The following is a 24,062-nucleotide window of genomic DNA, read 5'->3' on the forward strand; positions in this document are numbered from 1 at the left end:
TGGCTAATTCACCAACTGATTCGCCAACGTCTGTTTTTCAGTGAATCAGACGCGCCTGCGTCACATTACGTAAGTAATATTCATAAGCCAATCTTACTTCTGCGCATGCGCTTTCTGAATTCCAGCTTCAAAACAATGGCGGTTGACGGTTTGATCATAACAGAGCAGTGGATCAGAGAAAAACTCAACCTACAGCACAGCTGTTTAGGTAAAACATAGTTATAGTATATAGTTGTAGCCATTATTTGAAGAACTAATATTTTTAATGATTTATCGCAGCGGATGTCCGATCGTTGACTCTTCCAGGAACATACGAAGGGAAAATCTGTGATTTAGGAGCGTCCCTAAAGAACTTCGTTCGTCTGAAATCACTGGATCTTTCCCACAATGCACTGGTCACAGTTCAGGTGGAAAATAAATCTAAACAATAAATTATTTATTTTTATTTTTCTCGTAGGTTATATTTTATAACACCTTTCTTATTTGTTTATTTATTAACGTAGCTTACAGAATAAATTATTTATTTGTTTTTGTCACAATAATTTACGTATTTACAATAAGTTTCTTATATTTTAATTTATTAACATGACTCAGACGACGCAAATCTATTATAGCATGTAAATATATATATATATATATATATATATATATATATATATATGTTCTTGAATGCTGTTGTGCATCTGTTTGTAGGGGATTGAGCATTTGGAGATGCTGGAGAGACTGAATCTGTACTATAACAGGCTTGCGTCTCTGCAGGACATCTTTTCCCTGCACAAGCTGCAGAATCTGAAGGAACTGGACTTGCGGCTCAATCCTGTGGTCAACAAACACCCGCTCTACCGTCTGTACCTGGTCCACGCCATGACCAGACTCCGAAAGCTTGGTGTATCATCTGTCTATGCACCCTATCTTTCTCTCAGTTGCTCAAACTATTCAGTGTTTTGAACGTTAAAATGTTTGTTTTTTTCCCTCTAATGCAGATGAGTGTCCAGTGCGAGACAGAGAAAGAAAGGCAGCTCTCATGCATTTCTCATCAGAAGCAAATCTAGACAGTAATCATAAGAAGCATGCCTTGACACTAGACACAGAGTGCAGGTAAGTCGTTAAATCAAGCTATTACAAATGGTTTGAAATATAAATATCAGATTGAGCAACTACTGGAAATCAAATAAGTTTGTAAAATGGACATCAAATCTAGATTAGATTTATTGTGATGTATCCTATGGTTTTGTCTATTTTATATTTATATACGTTTATAAACGTTATTTTTATAATCTATTTTAGTTTCTATTTTAATTTGTTATTTTAGTTTTAGTGTCGTTCTTTCCTGTAAAGCACTTTGTGAACTGCATCGATTTGTTCGGAAAAGTGCTATATAAACACAATTTGATTAATTTAAAAAAAATAATTAAAATGGAATTTTACTAAAATAAATGGAATCGGAGCATTTAAAAAATTTGATCCAATTTATTTTTAAATAATATATTAGTCTATAAATGAATAATACGAAGTCACACACAGTTTCTGGTTTGATTACATCATTATCGTCGCTGTTTTGCAGAAGCAGTGAGCTCAGAATAAAAGCGATGCAGAAGATGATGAAGACGCTCTCACTTCTCGAGGGGAACGAGGAAGCTGTGATGTTTAATGATGTTTCTAGAAAGAGACGTGAAACTCTCTCCGTCCGCTTTGAGAAGGAGCGCAGCCCTCGTCCGTTACAGAGTAAAACACACTCTCTCTGACTCAAACACATGGCTAATATTAGATAGATCACCCAGCCTCAAAGATAAATGCATTACACTTCTGTATCATACTTAATAATAGTATACTGTACATGTTATCCATGTTTGTAATTGTTTTTCTTTTTTGTGTTTAGAAACTCCATCAGAATCAGATATCATACGTTTAATCAATGAACCTGAGTGTGAAAAGGCTCCAAAACAAGTCAAGGTGCGTCGACACGTCTAAACATTCATTCTTTATATAAATTCACACAAAAAGCTTTCTGATTTTAGGTTTGAAAATTATGAGAATTCATACAAGAATAAATTAAACACAAAAGAATAATAGAATAAAACAAACACAAAATTTCAATCTTAGCTTTAAGTGTACTTCAAAACATGTATTTTTCTCACTTATTATTTTATAATATAATAGTATTATAATTTTTTTTTTTATAAAATAAGTGCTATTTTTTATTATTATTACTATTAATAATTTAATTTGTTTTTAGCGCCAAACCAAATCTCCATGTGCTTTATTGAGAACCAGAACTTACGTGCACACCTGCTTATTACTATTGTTGTATGTATTTATTATGCTATATTATCTTATTAGTAAATTATATACATATATTTTCACTCAATTGTATTGAGAACCAGATTAAAAAAACATTATTTGCACAACTGCCTATTAATATTGTTGTATATATTATGCTATATTACATTATTAATAAATTCTAATATAATTTCACACAATTGATGTTTTATTCACACATTTTGTTTGTCATGTAGGAGTCTGTTCCCAAGAGCTGGGATTATAAAAAAGGTGAATATTATTGTTGTTATTCCACTTCTGTCCTTAAGGGGCAACATTTCTCTTATTTTTACCTTCAGCCTGAAACCAATTCAGGACCGCTGTGGAATAATTGTGTTTTTCTGATGGATTTTATTAGAGACTCCAGCTGGTTCTCAGCGAGTGAGGTTTGAAAGCCGGAGTCTGACTTGTGCGACGGTTCGAGGAGAGAGCATCTTTACACCACATCCTACAGAGATGCAGTCCGATTCACACGGTACTCCAGCACTAGTCTAGTCACTTTATGAATGCATTTGAATCTAGAGTCTAATAAAGCATGCATTACATAAACATACAAATACTGTGGTGTCTATAACGAATTGTTTTTATGTTAAATAAAGTGTCTGCTAAATGCATGAATGTAAATAAAACCAATGCATTTGTTGTTGTTGATTGCACAGTCATTAAATGGCAAAACCAGCTTCCGGACAGAGCAAATCCTGTGGTGCATCCTCCCAGATTAACCTACAGGGTCACAGAAACCTCATCGGCATCCGAGAGACAATGCAAACCACAGAAGGTTTGTAGGCTGCTACTGCTCAAACACAAACAGCTTTAAAAGTCCACTTCTTCATCCAACTGCACGCTTTTCATTGATCTGAATCAGGGTGCCTATAGGAAGCCCATGGAGCTGCTCCTCAGCATGATGGAGGAGCTCTGGTCGGGGAAGAAGGAGAATCAACAAAACCGTACCTTCCTCAGTAAGTGACTCTCTCTCCGAAACAAGAGCAATCCATAACTAGTGAACTCGTCTGGCTAATCCAGTGCTTTCCATCCAGTGAAGATGGTTCAGATCCTCAGCATGATGGAGCAAGATGTGGAGGGAGGAGAACAGGAGATACAAACTCTGCAAGAGATGCTCGAAGCCTTGAAAACACGGAGTGAATTTCAGGAAAAACAGCATCGGTCTGAGACTGAAGATCTCAGACTACAGCTTCAGCAGGCGCAAGAATCTATCGTAAGATCATTTCGGTCAAATCCGTGTTTTTTTTCTTATATTAAGCTAAAAAATTTCTAATTTCTGTTATTAAGCAAGCAAAGCCCAGGTGACAAAAAGTAACTTAAAGCATTACTTTCCATGAAAAGTAACTCAATAAGTTACTTTTTATGGAGTGGCACAATATCAAAATGCATTTGTTTTAAACGATAATTTAAACAACACTGTTGCATATCAGGATTTATAAAAACAGTATATGCAAATGAGCCATGCATAGTAAGTACCACTAGGCACCGTTAGCTCCATATATGGGCATTATGGGGATGCATGCAAAAACGACTGTCTTCTGTGCATATGCAGACTTGGCATGTTTTTTTTGCCCTTTTTTCCGTTTGGAAGTAAATTATCTTCCGTACGTCAGACGGAGAAGTTAAATGCGTTAGAAGTGACATCTGCTGTTGTCTTTAATACAGCAAGCCCTTAACGAACAGATGAAGAATGTGCTGGAGGAGAACGTGTCTTTACAGAAACAGCTGATCAAAGCAGAAAACAAGCTTCTGTCGTCTCGGCTGAAGAAGATCCCACACATGCAGGACAGAGGTCAGAGTCTCAACACCTCGTTTTCAAGCTCTTGTAATAAAACGGGTTATTAATGTTTGTGCTGGTGGATTTTTTAGGACAGCAGACGGAGGAAGGAAACGGAGCGAATGAGCCGCAGGAGAGCTATAGGTTTGTGTCAAAGACAATCCAAATGCTAAACAGCTATAAAAAGCCACCAGCTTGTGTTGATTTAGTCTTTTTTGCAGGTGTTTGATTGCCAGAAATGAGCGTTTGCTGCAGCAGCTGGAGGAGGCTCTGATGAACTGACGGATGCAGATGAAGAACGTTCCTCCAATAGACATCTAGGTTTCATTTATTATAAATCTGGTATATAAAGTTATACCTCGCACTCTCTAAAACAGTTTATCTCACACATGCATATCTTGAAGTGATCAGGATTTCTGTTCATCTTAAGAAGTCTTCATTTGCCCTTTCACAATTAAGGCCTTAAAAAGTCTTAAATCAGGGCAGAACGTCTTATACTCATGAAGTCGTGGCGCTCTGGAAAAAATGTAATATTTTCTTTGAAATGCAAGACTGAGATTTAAGAGAATTACTTATCTTGTCTTTTTGCTTCTCAGTGTATCTTGATCTAAGAAGCCCTTTGATTTGGGCCTTACATTTTCTTTAATTGGTCTGAAAAATGAAACCCTGGTGAAGATTTAAACACAGTTTCCATGTGACGACTTGCCCCGATCTCCACTGGTGCAGAACACAGTCGCTCGAGACTTCATGTGCGTTGGAAATAAAGAAGAACCAGGCAGTTTGTTTTTATTCAATACGACTCTACAAAACACTGACATGTTAAAATCGCTTGACCATCACCGTATGGCATGCATATATCAGGATACTGCAGAACATTAAAAAACATTACTTAAAAAATAAGACCGGATGGTTAACAGTATAACACACAAAACATTAATCATACGTTAAATACAACAACATGTATACTTATGTTTGTTATCATAAACACGAGTCACTTTTATGATCCATAACCACTATTCTTATCTGAAAATAGATGTTCTGTAGAAGAATATGTCTGTACAGTCCTTCTTTCTTCCCTCCAAAGACACGGACAATATCATCTATTTCAAAGTTCAGGGTTCCCAGCATCATATAAATATCAGGGAGTTATAAAAATGTGATTTTCAGATCTGGAAGAGTCTTAAAAGTGTTGCTCCATGCTCTAAAATATTACACTGGCTCAAGTGAAACTTAATTTGTGAGTGAATTTTTCTTTTGAGTCTTTTTTTTTTTTTGGTGAATCAGTGATTCACAAATCAGCCATCACATAAAAAAAAATCTATTCTAGGGAATTTGTGTTTTCCGCATTTAAAAAAAAATGCATATAATAAATCTAGATTATGCACGGTTTTAAAATATTAAATGAACTAAATATTGTGCTTGCATTGAGTAAAACATGTTTGCTGCAAGCCATGACTTGTTTTTGAATGAGTCAGTGGTTCACGAATCAGTTTGAATGATTCATTAGTGAATCGGAAATCTGGAAAGTGGGTGAAGCGTGGGAACCCTGAAGGTTGGATCTCATCCAGTGTGTTCAGGTGAAATCCATCCCAACACTAGTCATGGTAAAGGGAATGTGTTCATTTAGACATATATCATGACAGCGTTAGTTATAGCATGTCACTTCTCTTGTAAACATGGTTCTGTAGACACAAACACTGCATTTATAAAATAGAACTAAAACCACAGCGGAGTATAAAATACCTTTTAATATTTTCATCTGCAGTTTGATCTGTTGCTGATAAACAGTCCCAGACACAATCTCCAGGCTTCAATGCCAATACCGTGCTAATAATAAAGTTTAGAGTAGGCAGAAAGAAGTATTTCATAAACGAACATGCAGTTCATTCCTAATTCAGCGCTGCAGGTTCTGTCTGGGTCTGATTGTACATGTTAACATCATTCAGCCAACTGATATGTTTTTGTCATGTTTGGCCAAAGCTTGCGGTTCAGATGCACTGAGAGTCTTGTAATGCATTGTGTCCAGAGCAAATCCTGATGGTGTTTCCTTTCACATACAATAGTTAATCATTCCACAGTGTTTCATATTATAACATTAGAAACATACAGTTATGCCATCAATTAAAAAAAACAAAACATAGAACTTACTACTAGATATACAATCTTGAGCACCAGCAGTCAGTTCTTTATGCATGAAACAATAATTCACGATGGTTGGACTTTAGCATCTGCTTATTTTAAAATATATTACATATAAATGCAAACAACATCAGAATTTTTGTTTTAAGAATTAAAAATCTAGAGTCAGTTTTTTTAAGCCATTAATGCATTAGATGCAGAAAATGTGCTCACTCTCAGTCCAGTGGAGATGTAGATGAGTTTGCTTCTTCATCAGGTTTGGAGAAATGCAGCATTGCATCACTTGCTCTGCAGTGAAGTGAAGAAGTGAGAAGTGAAGTGACATTCGGTCAAGTATGGTGACCCATACTCAGAATTTGTGCTCTGCATTTAACCCATCCGAAATGCACACACACACACACACTGTGAGCACACACCCGGAGCAGTGGGCAGCCATTTATGCTGCGGCGCCCGGGGAGCAGTTGGGGGTTCGATGCCTTGCTCAAGGGCACCTAAGTCGTGGTATTGAAGGTGGAGAGAGAACTGTACATGCACTCCCCCCACCCACAATTCCTGCCGGCCACTCGAACCCACAACCTTTCGATTGTGAATCCGATTCTCTAACCACCAGGCCACGACTTCCCTCGTGTGAATGGGTGCCGTCAGAATGAGAGTCTGATAAAAACATCAGAATAATCCACAGCACTCCAGTCCATCAGTGAACATCTGGAGAAGACAAAAGATGAAACACCTCCAGCATTAAGATGTTTTAAACTCAAATACATGAGTCTATAATCCATAATAACACTTCCTCCAGTGAAAAAGTGTTCTGGTCTGAATCAAGAGAGAAATCTGCACAAATCAAAATTTCTTAATGCTGGATTTGTTTCAGCTTTTCTCTTCACAATACATTAACTCAAGGACTGGATTATTGTGATGTTTTTATCAGCTCTCATTCTGACGGCACCCATTCACTACAGAGCATCCATTGATGAGACACTGATGCAATGCTACATTTCTCCAAATCTGATGAAGAAACAAGTCATGGGATTGAATGCATGAACTGATCCAATTTAAACTTGTATGCAATGCAATGCATTTGGCTTTGGATAAAAGCATCTGCCAAGTGCATTAAATATAAATGGAAATGGAAAAGGTCTTAGTTTTGTGTTGTTGTAACACATGTTGTGGGATCATGGACTTGCACAGCATTATTCAAGCATTTGCAAAGTACTGCATCAAAATATTAACGCCAGATATTAATTTCATGTCAATATTCACGATTATCAGCAAAACCTTCTCTAGTAGAGCGTGCAACACTGCAGTCACTTCTCTTGGCATCATCGTGTTAGTTAGGAACGTACCAGCTGGTGACGTCGGCGTTCGATGTAAACAGCGTTCCAGTTAAGAGAAATAAAACACTTACAGGAAGAGGAGCATAATCACAATGTTATTCACAGAGAATGGAAGATGGGAAATCCATTTGTGCTTTATAGTCGTGGTTTGTCTTCTGTTGCTGGATGGAGAATCTCACATGGGTTTTTGTGGAGATTTTGAAACTTTCTTCTCGTACGAGCCTGCGTGCTTGTATCCAGAGACGTATCCGGACTTATCTACCACTTCCACTCGGCCCGCCTTGCCCTTGCCACGGCCCGTCTGGTCGAAACGCTCCTTGTGTGATCCGGTGAACTTGGTGGTGTCGGTCAAACGGGACACGGTTGGGGAAGCCACGGCTCTCTGCGAGTCCAGAAAGAGACTTATGAATTTTTTTTCAATTGTTTTTAAAAGTCTCTTCTGCTCACCAAGCATGCATGCATTTGATCAAAAATACAGAAAAAAACTGTAAAATTGTGAAATATTATTACAATTTAAAATACCTATTTTCTAAGTAAATATGTTTTAAAATATAATTTATTTCTGTGATCAAAGCTGTATTTTCAGCATCATTCCTCCAGTCACATGATCTTCAGAATGATTCTAATATGAGGAATTTGCCGCTCGAGAAACATTTCTGATTATTATCAATGTTGAAAACATTGCTGCACAAATATTTTTGTGTAAACCATGAAAAAATGTATTTTTCTGGATACACCGGTGAATAGAAAGTTAAAAAGAACAGCGTTTATTTAAAATGGAAATCTTTTGTAACATTATACACGTCTTTAATCTCACCATTAACAATTCAATGCATCCTTGCAAGCTAAAAATAGTAATTTCTTTAAAAAAATGTTGATCTTTTATTTCTAAATATGAAGTTGTGAGCTTATACAGTATATAAACTCATGATGTCTTCATATATATATATATATAAATATTTATCATCACTGTCATATATTCCTCATTATTATATTTAGAAATCAACACATGGTTTAGTTACTTAAGTGTAAACACCATTCATTCGTAGTCATTTAAAACCAATAATTAAAGAAATAAGTGAGTAGATTTCATCTGTAAACCACAGCAAAAGAAATGTTTTGATCTCAACTAGTCCCCTTGAGATTGGTTTTTATTTCAATAGTTTAACAACAAATTCACATGTTTTGGTTCTTTGGTGTTGGTTAAGGGTCACATTAAATACATATTCTTTCTTTTTTTAAGTGTTTTATTTTTATTATATAAATTAATTATCTATAAGCTTTTCATCAACTCTTGAACCCTGGTTTATATTTATGCATTCATCAAACCTTTCTCGCAAGTGATTTACAGGATACTATCGATGCTTGTCAGTTTAGTCTGCTGTGTGCTTTACCGTGACTCCAGATATAACGGGGGATTTCCCTTCGATCATCTTGTAAACCTCTTGCGCGGCGTCCTCGCTGCTCTTATCTTTGAAGCGTTTCCCGGCGAGCTCCACCAGCGCTTCTTTGAACTGGCTGTATGTAATAGTGCGCGCAGATTTGTTCCTAGAAAACAATGACGAACGGATGATAAACTCGTCAGTACATTTGCTGGCGTCAAATACAAGCACAGAGCAGAAACATGCAAGACCTGAGCTTCTGTAAACACCTGAGAAATGATTTGAGTGACACTGGAATCAAACATAATTAGCAGCTGTGCTTTTTAACATGAGAAATAACACAGGGTCTGAACAACATGAGGGTCAACTCAACACATGATGATTTTTGCATGAAATATGATTCAAAGGGATAGTGCACCCAAAATTTAAACGTGCTGTTAATTTACTCACTCTTAAGACAATCCAAGATGAAGATTATTTCTTCAGGAAAACAGTAAAGAAGATTTTTAGCTGAAACAGTGGTCCTTGTTGATTCGTAGAATGCATGTCAATGGCTGCCGGCACTTTGAGAGAGTCAAAAAAGCACATCAGACTCCTGAAGATATATTGAGGTCTTATGAAGCGAAACAATCAGTCTGTGCAAGAAACTAAATGTTATTTACAACATTATCACTTGTAACCCAGGGCTTCAGCGAACGGTCCGGAGTGATGTTCGTTTCACGAACGAATCATTCTTTTGAACTGGATAAACCATCTGAATCGTCTGAAGCGGTTTGTTACTTAAACTGAAAAGTTACTCAGTCTAAACTCACGTTCAGACGCCTGACAGTAACTGCGACTAGAAATGAGCCAAAATACTGCCGTATATCCGCTTCTGTAAATCTGTATATCCTCCAACAGTCACTGAACTGAGCAAACAGTTCGACTCGGACCGAAGCATATCAATTTTAAGCATTTATATAAAAAGGTGAGCTGATGAAGACTAGCTTACTCACTTTATAAATGCTTAAGACACATAAAATATCCATGTTTTACACTATTTTTGGGTGCTTTAATAATATAATTACGCATATGTTGTGTCATTGTGCAATTATGTAAACAAACTAGTGAATTGAAGCAGTTCACTGAAATGAACCGTCTAAAAGAATCCGTTCATGATGCTGGATCGCAGGTCATTATTTAAGATTCGTGCACAGACTGATGGTTTCATAACACCTCAAGAGCAACGAGGATTCATTTAGCATTGCCTGATGTGCTTTTTGTGACTCTCAAAGTGCCGGCAGCCATTGACATGCACTCTTTGAATCACGAAGCGCTACAGTTTCAGTTAAAAATCTTCTTTACTGTTCCAAAGCAGAAACAAAGTCTACATCTGGGATCATCCATTGGGGAGTAAATAACAGTTAATTTTAATTTTTAGGTGAACTGTCACTTTAAGTTTGCATGGTAAGCGCTTGGATAATTGTCGCATGAACAGAGAGCAGACGCGGTGTAAACATGAACATGTCAGCTCTGAGACGCCCGGCATTACAGCTGTACAGCGTTTACCAGTTTTTCATTTCAGAGGAAGAAATGCACTTCTAATCGTCTTTAAAAGAGAGGAAATGCATCAGTAGTTGCTGCCATCATGGGCCGAGCATCCAATCAAACTGCACGGTATTTCGTTTACTTCAGTACAATAAACAGTTCTGGTACTGCATTTGAATTGTGACATACAGCGAATGCATTCGGCTGGTAAAACGGCACATAGAAACACAAACCGTGGTGATCGAGAACCTAAACAAAAGCCCATCAAGTCCGTCGTCTCCCCTTCTGCTGTTATAGCAGCTTGGGTAAACACTCCTCTTTGGCTTTATAATTAATTTGACTTCTTTGCTGAGCAGTTCTGTTTGTGCGATTCTTCCTGCTGCCTAATGTCTCACTACTGTGTGCTGAATGCTTTCATATTCATACATATTCATAGAGTCATTAACATACATATGCGGTATTAACACATGAAAACAAACACAACTGCTCTGCATTCTTTTGTGGGGGTAAAAAAAAAAACTACATGTGATATGAAGGTTTCATTGATATTTTTGAACTCAGCATCATCAATTTGTTGAGAATTGAAATCAAAATGAAACAAGTTTATGATTAAAACAAGAACAAATATCTGCCAGTGTGCTCAGAAAAATAAATGAACTTAATTGAAAGACAGAAGTCATTTTTATTCCCTATTGACAGATATTAGTTTTTCTTAAGCATAAACTCACTTCATTTTTCTCAGACTTATTTTCTTCAGTTTGCATCTCAACTAATGTGTATGGAAAACGAATACATTTTTACGCAGTGCATGCAACAAGACTTTTTCTGTACTGTGGTTTTACGTGCTGAATGGAGGAGTATTGTGATGTTTGCATTGCTGTGTGATGCAGCTTTAAAGGACAACAGTCATGATATATTCATGTTGTTTTTTTGTCCATGAAGTAATAATAATGATGATGATAATAATACTCTTAAAGTGGCATAAAGGGTTGGATTGACTTTCTTTTTGCGTGCACATTTTCTTTTAAATGTTAATGCATGAATTTGGTGCTTTCTTTCTCTTGTTTCTGCTCAGCCACGTTGTTCTGACGCTGTCTAGCAGAATAAGCTTTATTCTCGCTCCGTCGGGGTGAAGAATCTCTTCACTACTGCAGGCTTCAGAAGAGGCATCAATACTACACGATTTTGATAAATTCATTCTCCTGTTTGAAGGAACCAGCAGTTTTCTCTGAACATGTTTAAAGGCGAGATCAGTGTGTACGGTGCTCTATATTAAGGGCACATCATTAAAATCTGGCCCTACTGAAGCAGCGATGACTCCTTGTGTCCTGAAGTCATCAGGGTTATTCAGCATGAGCCATCATGGCCTGTGGCTCTGGGGGAAGAACCAGAAAAACATCAACACAGCACGACTCCTCTTCACCGTGCAGTGTTATTTACTGATACAGTATTATACTACTGTATATTGTTTTTGTAAATATCGTATTTTTCGGACTATAAGTCGCACCTGAGTATAAGTCGCATTAGTCCAAAAATACGTCATGATGAGGAAAAAACCATATATAAGTCGCACTGGACTATAAGTCACATTTATTTAGACCCAAGAACCAAGGGAAAACATTACCGTTTACAGCCACGAGAGGGCGCTCTATGTCTTCAGTGTAGACTACAGGAGAACTGAGCAGCATAGAGCGCCCTCTCTCGGCTGGAGACGGTAATGTTTTCTCTTGGTTCACGTCAAATTATTTTTGATAAATAAGTCGCACCTGACTAAAAGTCGCAGAGTCACATAGAAACACAAACCGTGGTGATCGAGAACCTAAACAAAAGCCCATCAAGTCCGTCGTCTCCCCTTCTGCTGTTATAGCAGCTTGGGTAAACACTCCTCTTTGGCTTTATAATTAATTTGACTTCTTTGCTGAGCAGTTCTGTTTGTGCGATTCTTCCTGCTGCCTAATGTCTCACTACTGTGTGCTGAATGCTTTCATATTCATACATATTCATAGAGTCATTAACATACATATGCGGTATTAACACATGAAAACAAACACAACTGCTCTGCATTCTTTTGTGGGGGTAAAAAAAAAAACTACATGTGATATGAAGGTTTCATTGATATTTTTGAACTCAGCATCATCAATTTGTTGAGAATTGAAATCAAAATGAAACAAGTTTATGATTAAAACAAGAACAAATATCTGCCAGTGTGCTCAGAAAAATAAATGAACTTAATTGAAAGACAGAAGTCATTTTTATTCCCTATTGACAGATATTAGTTTTTCTTAAGCATAAACTCACTTCATTTTTCTCAGACTTATTTTCTTCAGTTTGCATCTCAACTAATGTGTATGGAAAACGAATACATTTTTACGCAGTGCATGCAACAAGACTTTTTCTGTACTGTGGTTTTACGTGCTGAATGGAGGAGTATTGTGATGTTTGCATTGCTGTGTGATGCAGCTTTAAAGGACAACAGTCATGATATATTCATGTTGTTTTTTTGTCCATGAAGTAATAATAATGATGATGATAATAATACTCTTAAAGTGGCATAAAGGGTTGGATTGACTTTCTTTTTGCGTGCACATTTTCTTTTAAATGTTAATGCATGAATTTGGTGCTTTCTTTCTCTTGTTTCTGCTCAGCCACGTTGTTCTGACGCTGTCTAGCAGAATAAGCTTTATTCTCGCTCCGTCGGGGTGAAGAATCTCTTCACTACTGCAGGCTTCAGAAGAGGCATCAATACTACACGATTTTGATAAATTCATTCTCCTGTTTGAAGGAACCAGCAGTTTTCTCTGAACATGTTTAAAGGCGAGATCAGTGTGTACGGTGCTCTATATTAAGGGCACATCATTAAAATCTGGCCCTACTGAAGCAGCGATGACTCCTTGTGTCCTGAAGTCATCAGGGTTATTCAGCATGAGCCATCATGGCCTGTGGCTCTGGGGGAAGAACCAGAAAAACATCAACACAGCACGACTCCTCTTCACCGTGCAGTGTTATTTACTGATACAGTATTATACTACTGTATATTGTTTTTGTAAATATCGTATTTTTCGGACTATAAGTCGCACCTGAGTATAAGTCGCATTAGTCCAAAAATACGTCATGATGAGGAAAAAACCATATATAAGTCGCACTGGACTATAAGTCACATTTATTTAGACCCAAGAACCAAGGGAAAACATTACCGTTTACAGCCACGAGAGGGCGCTCTATGTCTTCAGTGTAGACTACAGGAGAACTGAGCAGCATAGAGCGCCCTCTCTCGGCTGGAGACGGTAATGTTTTCTCTTGGTTCACGTCAAATTATTTTTGATAAATAAGTCGCACCTGACTAAAAGTCGCAGGACCAGCCAAACAATGAAAAAAAGTGTGACTTATAGTCCGGAAAATACGGTATTTTTAATAAGATTTTATTATCTATAAATAGATATTTTCTCTTATATATTTTCATTATAGTTTTAATATTTTTTGTGTATTTTGTCTTTTTTTAAATAAAGTATATTATTTGAAAAATAACATTTAATAAGAATTTATTAGATAGATAATTTAATGATATTAAGTAATATATTAAATAATTATTAGATTAATAAATTATTTAGTAATATTAAGAATTAGAATTATAATACGTTTTAGTTTTATATTTATTTTATTTTACCCTTATTTATCTCATTGACATTAAAATCTCTTTTACAAGAGAGATTTGGCCAAGGTAGCAGCTATTATTTTAAAATACAAGAAATCCATAATAAAACAATATTTAATCATAATATCATCTCAACAAAAACAATCACAAGCCTCTATTACCAATCTCCTTATCATGCCTTTAAATTCACAAATAGACAAATTCATCAAGGTTTAGATCTTTTTGCAAATAACATTATTATTATTATTTTTTGGTTTTATAGAATGCATATTCAGATAAGAAAATATTTTCTGTTACAGTTCTACATTCCTACAATGCAAAGCTTTATTGCACTTATTCAATATTTTTACACATTTTGTTTTATCCCATTTGTTAACATGCACATACTGCATAATGCACAGATCAACTGGAGCATTTGTTCTCTGACACAGCTTGATAAAAGAGGCTGTATGATTTATGAATTAATATGACATGCACATGAGAGGGATGAATAAATACATGCATATGAATCTGTCACTAACTCATCTCTTCCCTGCGTGATTTGCTAACCTGACCTGAACCTGATGTGAAAGAGTGGCGCATTAAAAGGAGAATCAATGTAAAAGTGGGTCAGATGACCAGACCTAAAACCACATCTAAACACGGCCCAAATCAGATCTCATAGTGTTTTTTGCTGTTTACACGCATGCAACATCTGTGTTTATGTGTATATGACGCACTGTGTCAGATGTCTACGAGAAAATCCTATTGGTTGACAGTGTAATCGAATCCTACCTCGACAGCACTGAGCATTTCAGGCACAAAGTTTTAGCCAAAATCAAAAACGGTATCAAATGCATGCTTCATAGGCAATGCAATCCCAGGATGCATCGCAACAAACTCAAAGTAAGTGATGCAAGACGGGAGAAGGAAATGTTAGGTGTTGCTCTAATAGTAGAGCATGGCTCTAATAATGCCAGGGTCATAGGTTTGATTCCCAGGGAATGCATGATCTGAATAAAAGTGTCTGCTAAATGCAAGAATGTAACATTTAATTGCACATTGAAAAACTAGAAGATCAGATTTGTTAGTGTGCATATCAAGTCATTAGCTTTGCATCAAGAACAAAAAAAATTGAATGTTCTAGTCCTGAACAACTGATGGGAGTTTTGTTTTCAAATAAGAAATGCCAGTTACTTTGTTTTCCCATTTTTTCCCTTATATTGAATTTACATTTGCATCAGCCTTTTATATAAACAAAATACATAACTTTTTTTTTGTAAATATAAAAAACAAACAAGCAAGCTCAGCCCAGATGAGAAAAAGTAATGCAAAAGTAATGTAATGCAAAAAAGTAACGCAATTAGTTACTTTTAAAAGTAACTTTCCCCAACAGTTCTCCTAAATGTTGTGTACCTGTTGTGCTGACTTACTTGACTTTGGAGAAGACTATGTCCACGTCTGTGAGGGTGATGCTCTTGCCATCGATGACGCCGCAGTCTTTACACAGTTTGGACCAGTTCTTGCCGTTCATGTCTCTGCCGGTGGCTCGTGTGTCTCCGTGGATGGCGAAGCGGCGGAAGGACTCCTCCAGCGCGGTGATCTCCACAGGTGTTTTAGCTCCCGCTCCTCCATCGCTCGTGCCGTTGGACGCGGAGGACAGGCGTTTGGCTGCGTGATCTTTCGGGTGCTCGCTGTGCGGCCGCATGGGTGAACTGTTGGGTACGGGGTGTTTGGCGCTCTGAACTTTAAACTCCTCCATGTTGCTGGTGGAGAACGTGAATGTTAATGTTAATATTAAAGTTGCAACAATTCGTTTCAGTTTTTTTTAACAAAATCAGATTTAAGAGAAATTATAAACTAAATGTATTCTTTTATCATCACTTGGACAAAATGCTGCACGTTTCTTTGTGAAATCGAAATATAACACTATAATAGGGCTGTCAAAATTGCTCAAAAATAACGTTTGAATATTCCCTCTAAAAAATACACGAATATTCGAACTATTCGAACATCTGGTTGCGCATGTTGTCAATGACGCGCATTACGTCAATAACAGGCCAAAATAATACGAAGAGACATAACTACTTGTATAGATCGTCTATTTAAGTTTAAACATATATGACAACGTATTACCTACACAAAAACAAGGAAATCAACTAATGGCCAAGACTGCAGACCTCACGCTCTCTCACCCTCACGTTCTCTGTGCATAATGGTTTAAATGAACAAACACATTTTTGTGCAAGCAATTTAAGGTTGCGACTGTTGTCCCAAATATAGCAGGCTTCATTCAGTGATTGAAACAAATATTATTAATATTAATTGAACTTTTACAGCATATAGAACTGACATTGAATGCTCCGAGCGAGCTGTGCTATGGTAAACATGGAACTTTTCCTTGACATGAAACGATAAATAATCAAACCTCGGATCCATTGCTTGACAGAACTCCCCGAAGCGTGCCCCATCCGCGATACTGATCGGTCTCATGTCCTTACAAATGAACAAAATTAATTTATCCGTTATGGCCTCTTGTCATGTTGCAGACAAAGTGCTTGCGGCGGTCGATGCAAAGTAACGTTAAGTGTCAAGACGTGACTGTTTAGCTGGAGTTCCACACATTATGCCATGCTCATTTGGGTGCACATTTTTGAGATGTGACCTCATGTTGCTAGTGGTCGAATGGTATGCTAACTGTATCTTAAATAGCTTGCATACAACTTTATCTCGCGGGTCAACAATTTTACCTCATTTTCTCTGCTGCGGTCGAGTTGGGCTCTGCACTTGCTGGCATCTTCCATGAAGACGCGTCAACTTTCAGCAGCGATGTTGTGCCAGACAGTGCGACTCCTGTGAGGCTGTGACCTGTCCCTGAACCCTCAGGCGCGCTAGCGGCCCACTCGCAAAGCAGACAACACTGCTTCTACTACCGCAGGCCTTTTTTTCCACATTTTTTTTTATTCAAATATTAATTTTCACCTTCGAAATTCGTTTTTTTTAAACTATTCGAATACATATTCGAATTTAGAATATTCGTTGACAGCCCTACACTATAATAATATACTAATATAGCACATGCACATCAGTGTTCACAAATACATGAACACCTGCAAAGTTATTTATGGGAGTTTTATATTGAATCTGAGTATTAGCTGCTTAAAGGCAAAGAGCAAAGCAGTAATAACACACATATTAGTTTGACAGTTTTGAACTCGAGTGTTTATAATGTAAAGCTGTAATCGTGTTACCGTTCACAATTAGCTCACGCCGGTTAGTTCACGTTTAAAACTTTCACAAGAGCAAATGATCAAGATTGAGCGATTAACAAGTCAAAATACAATCCAAATGATCTTTTTTACTTTAACACTACATGATAATAATCAAACAGAAAGCAAAAGATGACGTTATTCTTAAGAAGTCAGTGCAGAAACAGCTCAGTCATTCAAAACAGAAGCACAGAAGCTCCCATAATGCACTGCAGCAGCCCTGCGATGTCATGACTCAAATCTGAAGTGAGGGTTATGTCAGGAGCTGGATCTGTCTTTATGTGCACACAACAGAGTGAACTCCTCGAGTACAGTCCACTTGAAGATGTCCCTATTGTGTTTTACTTGTCTTTCAACCTTTCTGAATCACTCTCAATAATGTCATTCAGCTCTATGGGACCATTGTGCTGTCTGTCCAGTGTACTAGAGACATCGCCACTATCTCTGTCGTGAGTGAATAAATGATTACATTCTTATCTTTCTTGCTAAAACAAAGAGTGAAAGAGAAACATGGAGGAGTGCAAACATGCAATCAATGCTAATGCAAATCAGATCATTTGCTTTGCGTCCATTGAGTTGAAAATAAAGATGGGAAATAATTGCTATAATTGCATGAAGCATGTTTTATTTGTAAAGTATCTAAATTGCCGCTTCATTTCAATTAGTTATTATATTACTGAGAAATAATGATTTATATATATATATATATATATATATATATATATATATATTACAATCGAATAACAGAGCATATGAATAAAAAATAACAATATATGATTTATATATATTACATTTCTTCACTGCAGATTTTAATATTTTATAAACTAAACTTTACATCTTTCTACTGATTTATAAGTATTATTGGCCCCCTGCATTTTTCTGTAAAAAAAAGTTGTCAAATGATTTTTTTTATTAATTATTATTATTATACTTTTATTAAAATTTATATTAAATTTTAAATTAAATATATTTATAATTTTATTACATTTTTATCATTAAAATGCTTTATTTTTATTATGTAGTAAAACTGTAATTGAAGTAATGTTAACACGTTATTATATAAAACATTAATATTATTATTACAATAGTGATATTTGTTATTTTAATATTTGTAATTTAGTAATAATAATAATATTATTATTATTATTCACATAGAAATTTCTACAGCACTACAAACAAACCTGATGTTCTTTTATTTATTTTTTAGTTAAAATTTAAATATTACATTTTAAAATTGCAGTTAGACTTTCCCCAAATCATGCAACCCTATAATGCATATATTAATGCATTAATATATTATTAATAGGAATTAGGGCTGGGCGATATATCGAATATAAGCGATAATATCGGAATAATTTTGACGACGATGTACAATTTGAATATATCGGGAATATCGAATATTTCAAATTCAAGCATACTTTCCCAAAAGAACGCGCCGAATGTCCAAAAAAGGAACCTGTAACTGCTGACTGCTCTACGTCCCTCTACTACGAGAGCTGTAATGATAGCGGTTGTCAGATAACAAGAGTTTAAATCTCCCAATCAGAGCTCCACTGTTACAAGGATACATTTTCTGCCCGGTGTTTGCTTATTTTAAGCAATCTGGCAACCATGCGCACGTGCTCACTCCTCATTGCGGAAGAGCCGCTGACGATAATCTGAAAACACTAACAAGCTGGAATTGAGCGATCTAATGAAAGCGTCGTTCAGCCGGTCTGTGTTCTGTCGTGAGATCTCAACTGTATTGTTTGCGTTTGTGATCGCAAAATAAATGCACTTACTCGACCGCTGATGTTTGAATAGAGAAACATAGGCTATGGCCATTTGGAATTACTATTGGGGAATTTCACTGATATGTTTACCAGTTTCCATAATATAGACCGAGAGAATGCAAAAGTCTTTGGTATTCATTTATATATATTTATATATAAGAGCTATGTGCTTTAGCAACTAGCTCCCCATCTAAGAGGGTTTTTAGTGTCAGTAGGACCATAGTTTCATGCCACAGAGCTTCTCTTAAAACCACAGACAGTTGACAGACTTGTGTTCTTAGCTTACAAACTTGTTAAAATAATTAAGATAAAATACTTATCCCAGTTGCATAGTTTAAATTGTGAATTGCATGCACTAAAAAGTTGACAGAATGCACTTTCTGTAACTGTTACTTAATTTGCACTGCTTCAGTTACATATAGGCCTACATGTATTCATTTAATAAAAAGCAGTAAGTGATCTCTTGGTCTAGATTTTTTAACTGCTTAAATTAGCTGTTTAATCTAAATGTTTTTTTTTAATGGGCAAAAGAAAATCATGTTTTATTTTTTATTATTTAAATGCAAATGCAAACATAGAGATATATATCGAATATCGTAAAAAATTTGACAATATCGAGATATAATTTTTTTTTTTTATATCGCCCAGCCCTAATAGGAATGTCCAGATCCGATCACGGGATCAGAAATCGGGCCCGATCACATGGTTTCAGGCTCGATCGGAAACGGATGTTACCTCCCGATCAGGACTCGGATATATATAATAAAGTTGTGAATAAATATAGATTTAAACTCAAGAGACAGGATAGTCTGCGCATGATCTGGTGTTTTATTCGGACCCAGAATAAGGCGCGATGAACATCACAGAGCGCTAAACACTCCTGCAGTGTGCGTTTCATTCATACTCGACGCCAGAGGGCGCTCTCGCGCAGAAAGTCATATCAGGAAATTCCTAATATGGACAAAAGCATCCAGCTATCGCTGTATGAAAACTGCTTTTTTCACAGAAAAACAGAAACTTTTGGAAACACAAATACAATGTGTTTTTCTTTTTTAAGTCATCTCCAGCAGGTGATAAATAAAGTAAATGAACAATGCAGTGCTGATTGACATAGTATTTATTACAGTATAGAAACTATTCTACCTTATTATGTGATAAACAGTCTTTGTAGTATATAAACAAATCATTATTTGTTATCGTCCAGCAGTTATAGAATTCTAAGACAATTAAAAGCTAGAAATTAGAGAAAAAATACAGTTGCCTATACTACCAGTCAGAAGTTTTTGAATAGTAAGCTTGTTAAATGTTGTTTAAAGAAGTCTCCTGTTCACCAAGCCTGCATTTATTTGATCCAAAGTACAGCAAAACAGAAAAATTTTGAAATATTTTTGCTAGCCTATTTAAAATAGCTGTTTTCTATTTGAATATATTTCAAAATGTAATTTATTGAACATCCTGGATATGTATTTTTTCTCTTCTTTATTCTTTTTTTTAATGTATTTTAGAAGTATCGGATCGGGACTCGGTATCGGTAGATACTCAAAATCAAATGACTCTGACTCAAGGGCAAAAAAACCTGATCGGGACATCCCTAATTATTAATACATTTTATTCCATCTTGAGATATATAATATTATTGTGATATACTGTAAAAGTGACACTTTATACAGAAAGTATCATTTGGACCCTGGACCACAAAACCAGTTTTAAGGGTAAATTTGTCAAAAATGAGATTTACACATCATCCGAAAGCTGAATAAAACATCTTTCCATTGATGTATGGTTTGTTATGAGATACAAATATTAGAAAAAAAAATCAAAATATTGAGAAAATCATCTTTAAAGTTGTCCAAATGGAGTCTTAGCAATGCATTTTACTAATCAAAAAGTAGGTTTTGATATATTTACAGTAGGAAATTTACTAAATATCTTCATGGAACATTATCTTTACTTAAGTTCCTAATGATTTTTGACATAAAAAGAAAAATTGATAATTTCAACCCATACAATGTATTTTTGGCTATTGCTACAAATATACCCCAGAGACGTAAGATTCCAGGGTAAAAATTGTCATAACATAACATATTTCCAAAAATAAGTGTTGCTTTAAATACTCTCATGAACACACCCGGTCAATATAATTTCTGCAATCATTACCATCATAAAACTGGCTCTGCTAATAACAGATTTCATCATCTTTAATATATGATGCAACTGTGTGATCTAAGCGAGTGTAATGTGAGTGATCGAGACAAGCTCGCTGCTGTCTACTGCTGGAGGAGATTCTGGGACGTTCACAAAAGAACACACACAGATAATGATGGAGCATCAGAGAGGAGAAATACATGCTCGTTTACATGACCTCAGGAGGATCTGTGATTGGTGGAGCATGCATTCACCTTCTGGTCATGAGCTGCACAGATGAGAGCACACAATAAACTGACCTATTTTTAACAAAACAAAAAAAACTATTTATATCAGGCAAGAACTGACAAGGAATTCAAAATATTAGAGTGACATAAAACATTAAAGAGAGAAAGAGGATATGATGCAAACAGGAAAATGTAAAGCACAAGGAAACCTGAAGCCCTCAGTAGTTAACTATATGTTGGCAGATTATTTTCGCCTGAGCAAAGGAGTTTGGCCCAGATTGCTCCCAGCTCTAGGTTTTGTCAGATAACCCAGAACAGATCTTTAGATCAGAGGAGAAGCCCTGAAACGAGGCCTGTGTGGTATATGTGATGTATAGCTGTAGTTGTGCTGGAGTCATTAGTGCTTGTGCAGTGAATGATGCTGGAGAAACCGTGAGTGTCTGTATAACTGAGTGAGTGTCACTAGACGTGATGAAGATGAAGATGACCTGATCAACAGCAGCAGGGCGATCTGAGGACGTCTGTGAAGAACACACTCATCGACACATGTTTGTCTGATCGAGATTTCTAGATTTAGATTCATGCCTTCAGCAGGTGTTTTTATCACAGAAACTTGCATCGCATTCAAGGTTTTTCGCCAGTTCATACAGTCCTTCTTTATGATATGATATACCACACAGGCCTCGTTTCAGGGCTTCTCCTCTGATCTAAAGATCTGTTCTGGGTTATCTGACAAAACCTAGAGCTGGGAGCAATCTGGGCCAAACTCCTCTGCTCAAGCGAAAATAATCTGCCAACATATGGATGGGAAAACTGTGATGATAATGAGAGACAAAACGAGAAACCTCCTCGGAACAGCACATTCTCAAATATATGAACATAGATGGACAGATAGATGGATGGATCAAGACATGGATGGATGGACATATAAACGGTTGGATAAATATAGATTTAGAGAGAGATGATAATTGGACGTAGACATAGACATAAATATGTATAGATTGATGGATGGACTGACGTATAAACAGACAGATAGATAGATAGATAGATAGATAGATAGATAGATAGATAGATAGATAGATAGATAGATAGATAGAGGAGTTATCTTCTGTATTTTAAACGTGGATCTTGTTCGTTTATGTAATCTCTGTACATTAGCAGCATCACACAGTTATATAAATCATGAAGAAACACGTGATCATTGTTATTGTCATCAATACTGACAAAAACACAACCAAACCAGCACGGAATTACGCAACGAGACAAAAATGAAAGTAACGTTAAATCAAACCGACTTCCGTGACAACGATCGATAATCAAACGCAAAATCGGCTCGTTTTTGTTTCTGAGGTAAAATGACAAGTACATGAACGCGCGTTTGTGATCAATCACGCAATATTTCAGCTTCAAACGCAATCAAATCGGACGATATGAGGGTAACGCGCCGCTGTAACGGACAAAACACAGTCTTACCTAGATGAATGACGCCTCTTTCGTGATCTTCTTTCTGTCAGTATCTAGTGGAACATGTTTATATCATTAGACATACGCGGGAATTAGAAGCGCAGCACTCGCGACGCTTGCTGCGATCCGCGCGTGAGTGAGTGAGTGAGTGCGCGCTGCTGCTGAGCGCGCGCCTGAGGACGATGAGACGCCGCGCTGTGATTGGTTGCCCGCTCGAGTTCACATGAGAATTCTTTTTTAAATATTTAATATTTATATTTATAACAACGTTTTACTATGAGCCAAAAACATATATTTAAAAAAAAAACTAACTACTAATAAATAAATAAATAATATATTGGCCTGTTTATATTATGACCGTCAACCCTGTTACCACTTAACTATTTACAAAGTAATTAATTATTTACAGTGTCATAGAATTGAAGAGTTACTATACATGCTTGTATATAAACATTAAAATGAGTGAATATGCAGGAAGAGAATGTTTTCAGCAGGCTGGATAATGTTTTTCCCATTGGGAATAGCTGTTTCCTTGCCCAGTGATCAAGATGCTGGAATGCAGGAAAGATGAGATGATAAACAGCAGCTCTGATGCCTGAGGGTCCTGCAGCGAAGCATCTCTTCAGGGATTGAGAATAAATCTTAAAATCCACGAAATGTTACACAACTAGCGTTCTGGACCAGGATTACATAATAGACCCTCAGGATAATATAAAGAAAAAACAGGACTTGTTTTCACACTTCTCAGTTTGTGCCAGGATTTTCAGACTTTCAAAAAAAAAAAAATAATAAAAATTGGAAGATGATTAAAAGTTTGTGGCATCAAACACACCACACACATCTACAAGCCTTTATTTCAAAATATAAAAATATCTAATATAATTCATTCATTAATCTTACAGGTGAAACGGTGTCATAACATTGTTTGCATTTCATCCTTAATCAGTTTTTATAAAACATCTTAAAATAAACCAGCTGTACCATGTAAAACTACATACTATATGTTACAGAAACAGCACTTTAAATTCATCAGAGAGTGCATATTTGTACAAGACCATTTCTGCCAAATAATA

The 24,062-nt window shown here is 36.3% G+C and overlaps 2 protein-coding genes across 2 annotated transcripts; one reads left to right on the plus strand and one right to left on the minus strand.

Annotated features, from left to right (window-relative positions):
* Positions 1-52: 52 nt before the first annotated feature.
* On the plus strand, positions 53-4,473 carry cep72 (centrosomal protein 72). The gene is made up of 14 exons (XM_059568577.1): positions 53-208; positions 280-407; positions 694-886; positions 984-1,098; positions 1,565-1,725; positions 1,880-1,953; positions 2,517-2,550; positions 2,678-2,794; positions 2,979-3,097; positions 3,185-3,278; positions 3,357-3,535; positions 3,988-4,114; positions 4,192-4,243; positions 4,321-4,473. Exons 1-14 carry the CDS (start codon positions 106-108, stop codon positions 4,379-4,381), a joined length of 1,557 nt encoding a protein of 518 aa, XP_059424560.1. The 5' UTR covers positions 53-105; the 3' UTR covers positions 4,382-4,473.
* Positions 4,474-7,255: 2,782 nt separating this feature from the next.
* Positions 7,256-23,155, minus strand: LOC132158938 (tubulin polymerization-promoting protein-like). The gene is made up of 4 exons (XM_059568578.1): positions 22,999-23,155; positions 15,546-15,878; positions 8,967-9,120; positions 7,256-7,954 (listed from the first exon to the last, which is right to left on the minus strand). The coding sequence occupies exons 2-4, from the start codon at positions 15,872-15,874 to the stop codon at positions 7,748-7,750; spliced, it is 690 nt and encodes a 229-aa protein (XP_059424561.1). The 5' UTR covers positions 15,875-15,878; positions 22,999-23,155; the 3' UTR covers positions 7,256-7,747.
* Between the last annotated feature and the right edge of the window lie 907 nt (positions 23,156-24,062).

Source organism: Carassius carassius, chromosome 15, assembly GCF_963082965.1.
Source record: "Carassius carassius chromosome 15, fCarCar2.1, whole genome shotgun sequence".
In the NCBI taxonomy this organism is placed as follows: Eukaryota; Metazoa; Chordata; class Actinopteri; order Cypriniformes; family Cyprinidae; genus Carassius; species Carassius carassius.

Bases quoted from the DNA above. Each gene is read 5' to 3' on its own strand.
- cep72 (XM_059568577.1), top strand. From the start codon at position 106: ATGCGCTTTCTGAATTCCAGCTTCAAAACAATGGCGGTTGACGGTTTG. The intron at 1,954-2,516 runs GTGCGTCGACAC...TTTGTCATGTAG, and splicing joins AGGCTCCAAAACAAGTCAAG to GAGTCTGTTCCCAAGAGCTG. The intron at 3,279-3,356 runs GTAAGTGACTCT...CTTTCCATCCAG, and splicing joins ACAAAACCGTACCTTCCTCA to TGAAGATGGTTCAGATCCTC.
- LOC132158938 (XM_059568578.1), bottom strand. From the start codon at position 15,874: ATGGAGGAGTTTAAAGTTCAGAGCGCCAAACACCCCGTACCCAACAGT. The intron at 9,121-15,545 runs GTAAGTCAGCAC...ATTGTTTTCTAG, and splicing joins ATAGTCTTCTCCAAAGTCAA to GAACAAATCTGCGCGCACTA. The intron at 7,955-8,966 runs GTAAAGCACACA...CTGGACTCGCAG, and splicing joins CCGTTATATCTGGAGTCACG to AGAGCCGTGGCTTCCCCAAC.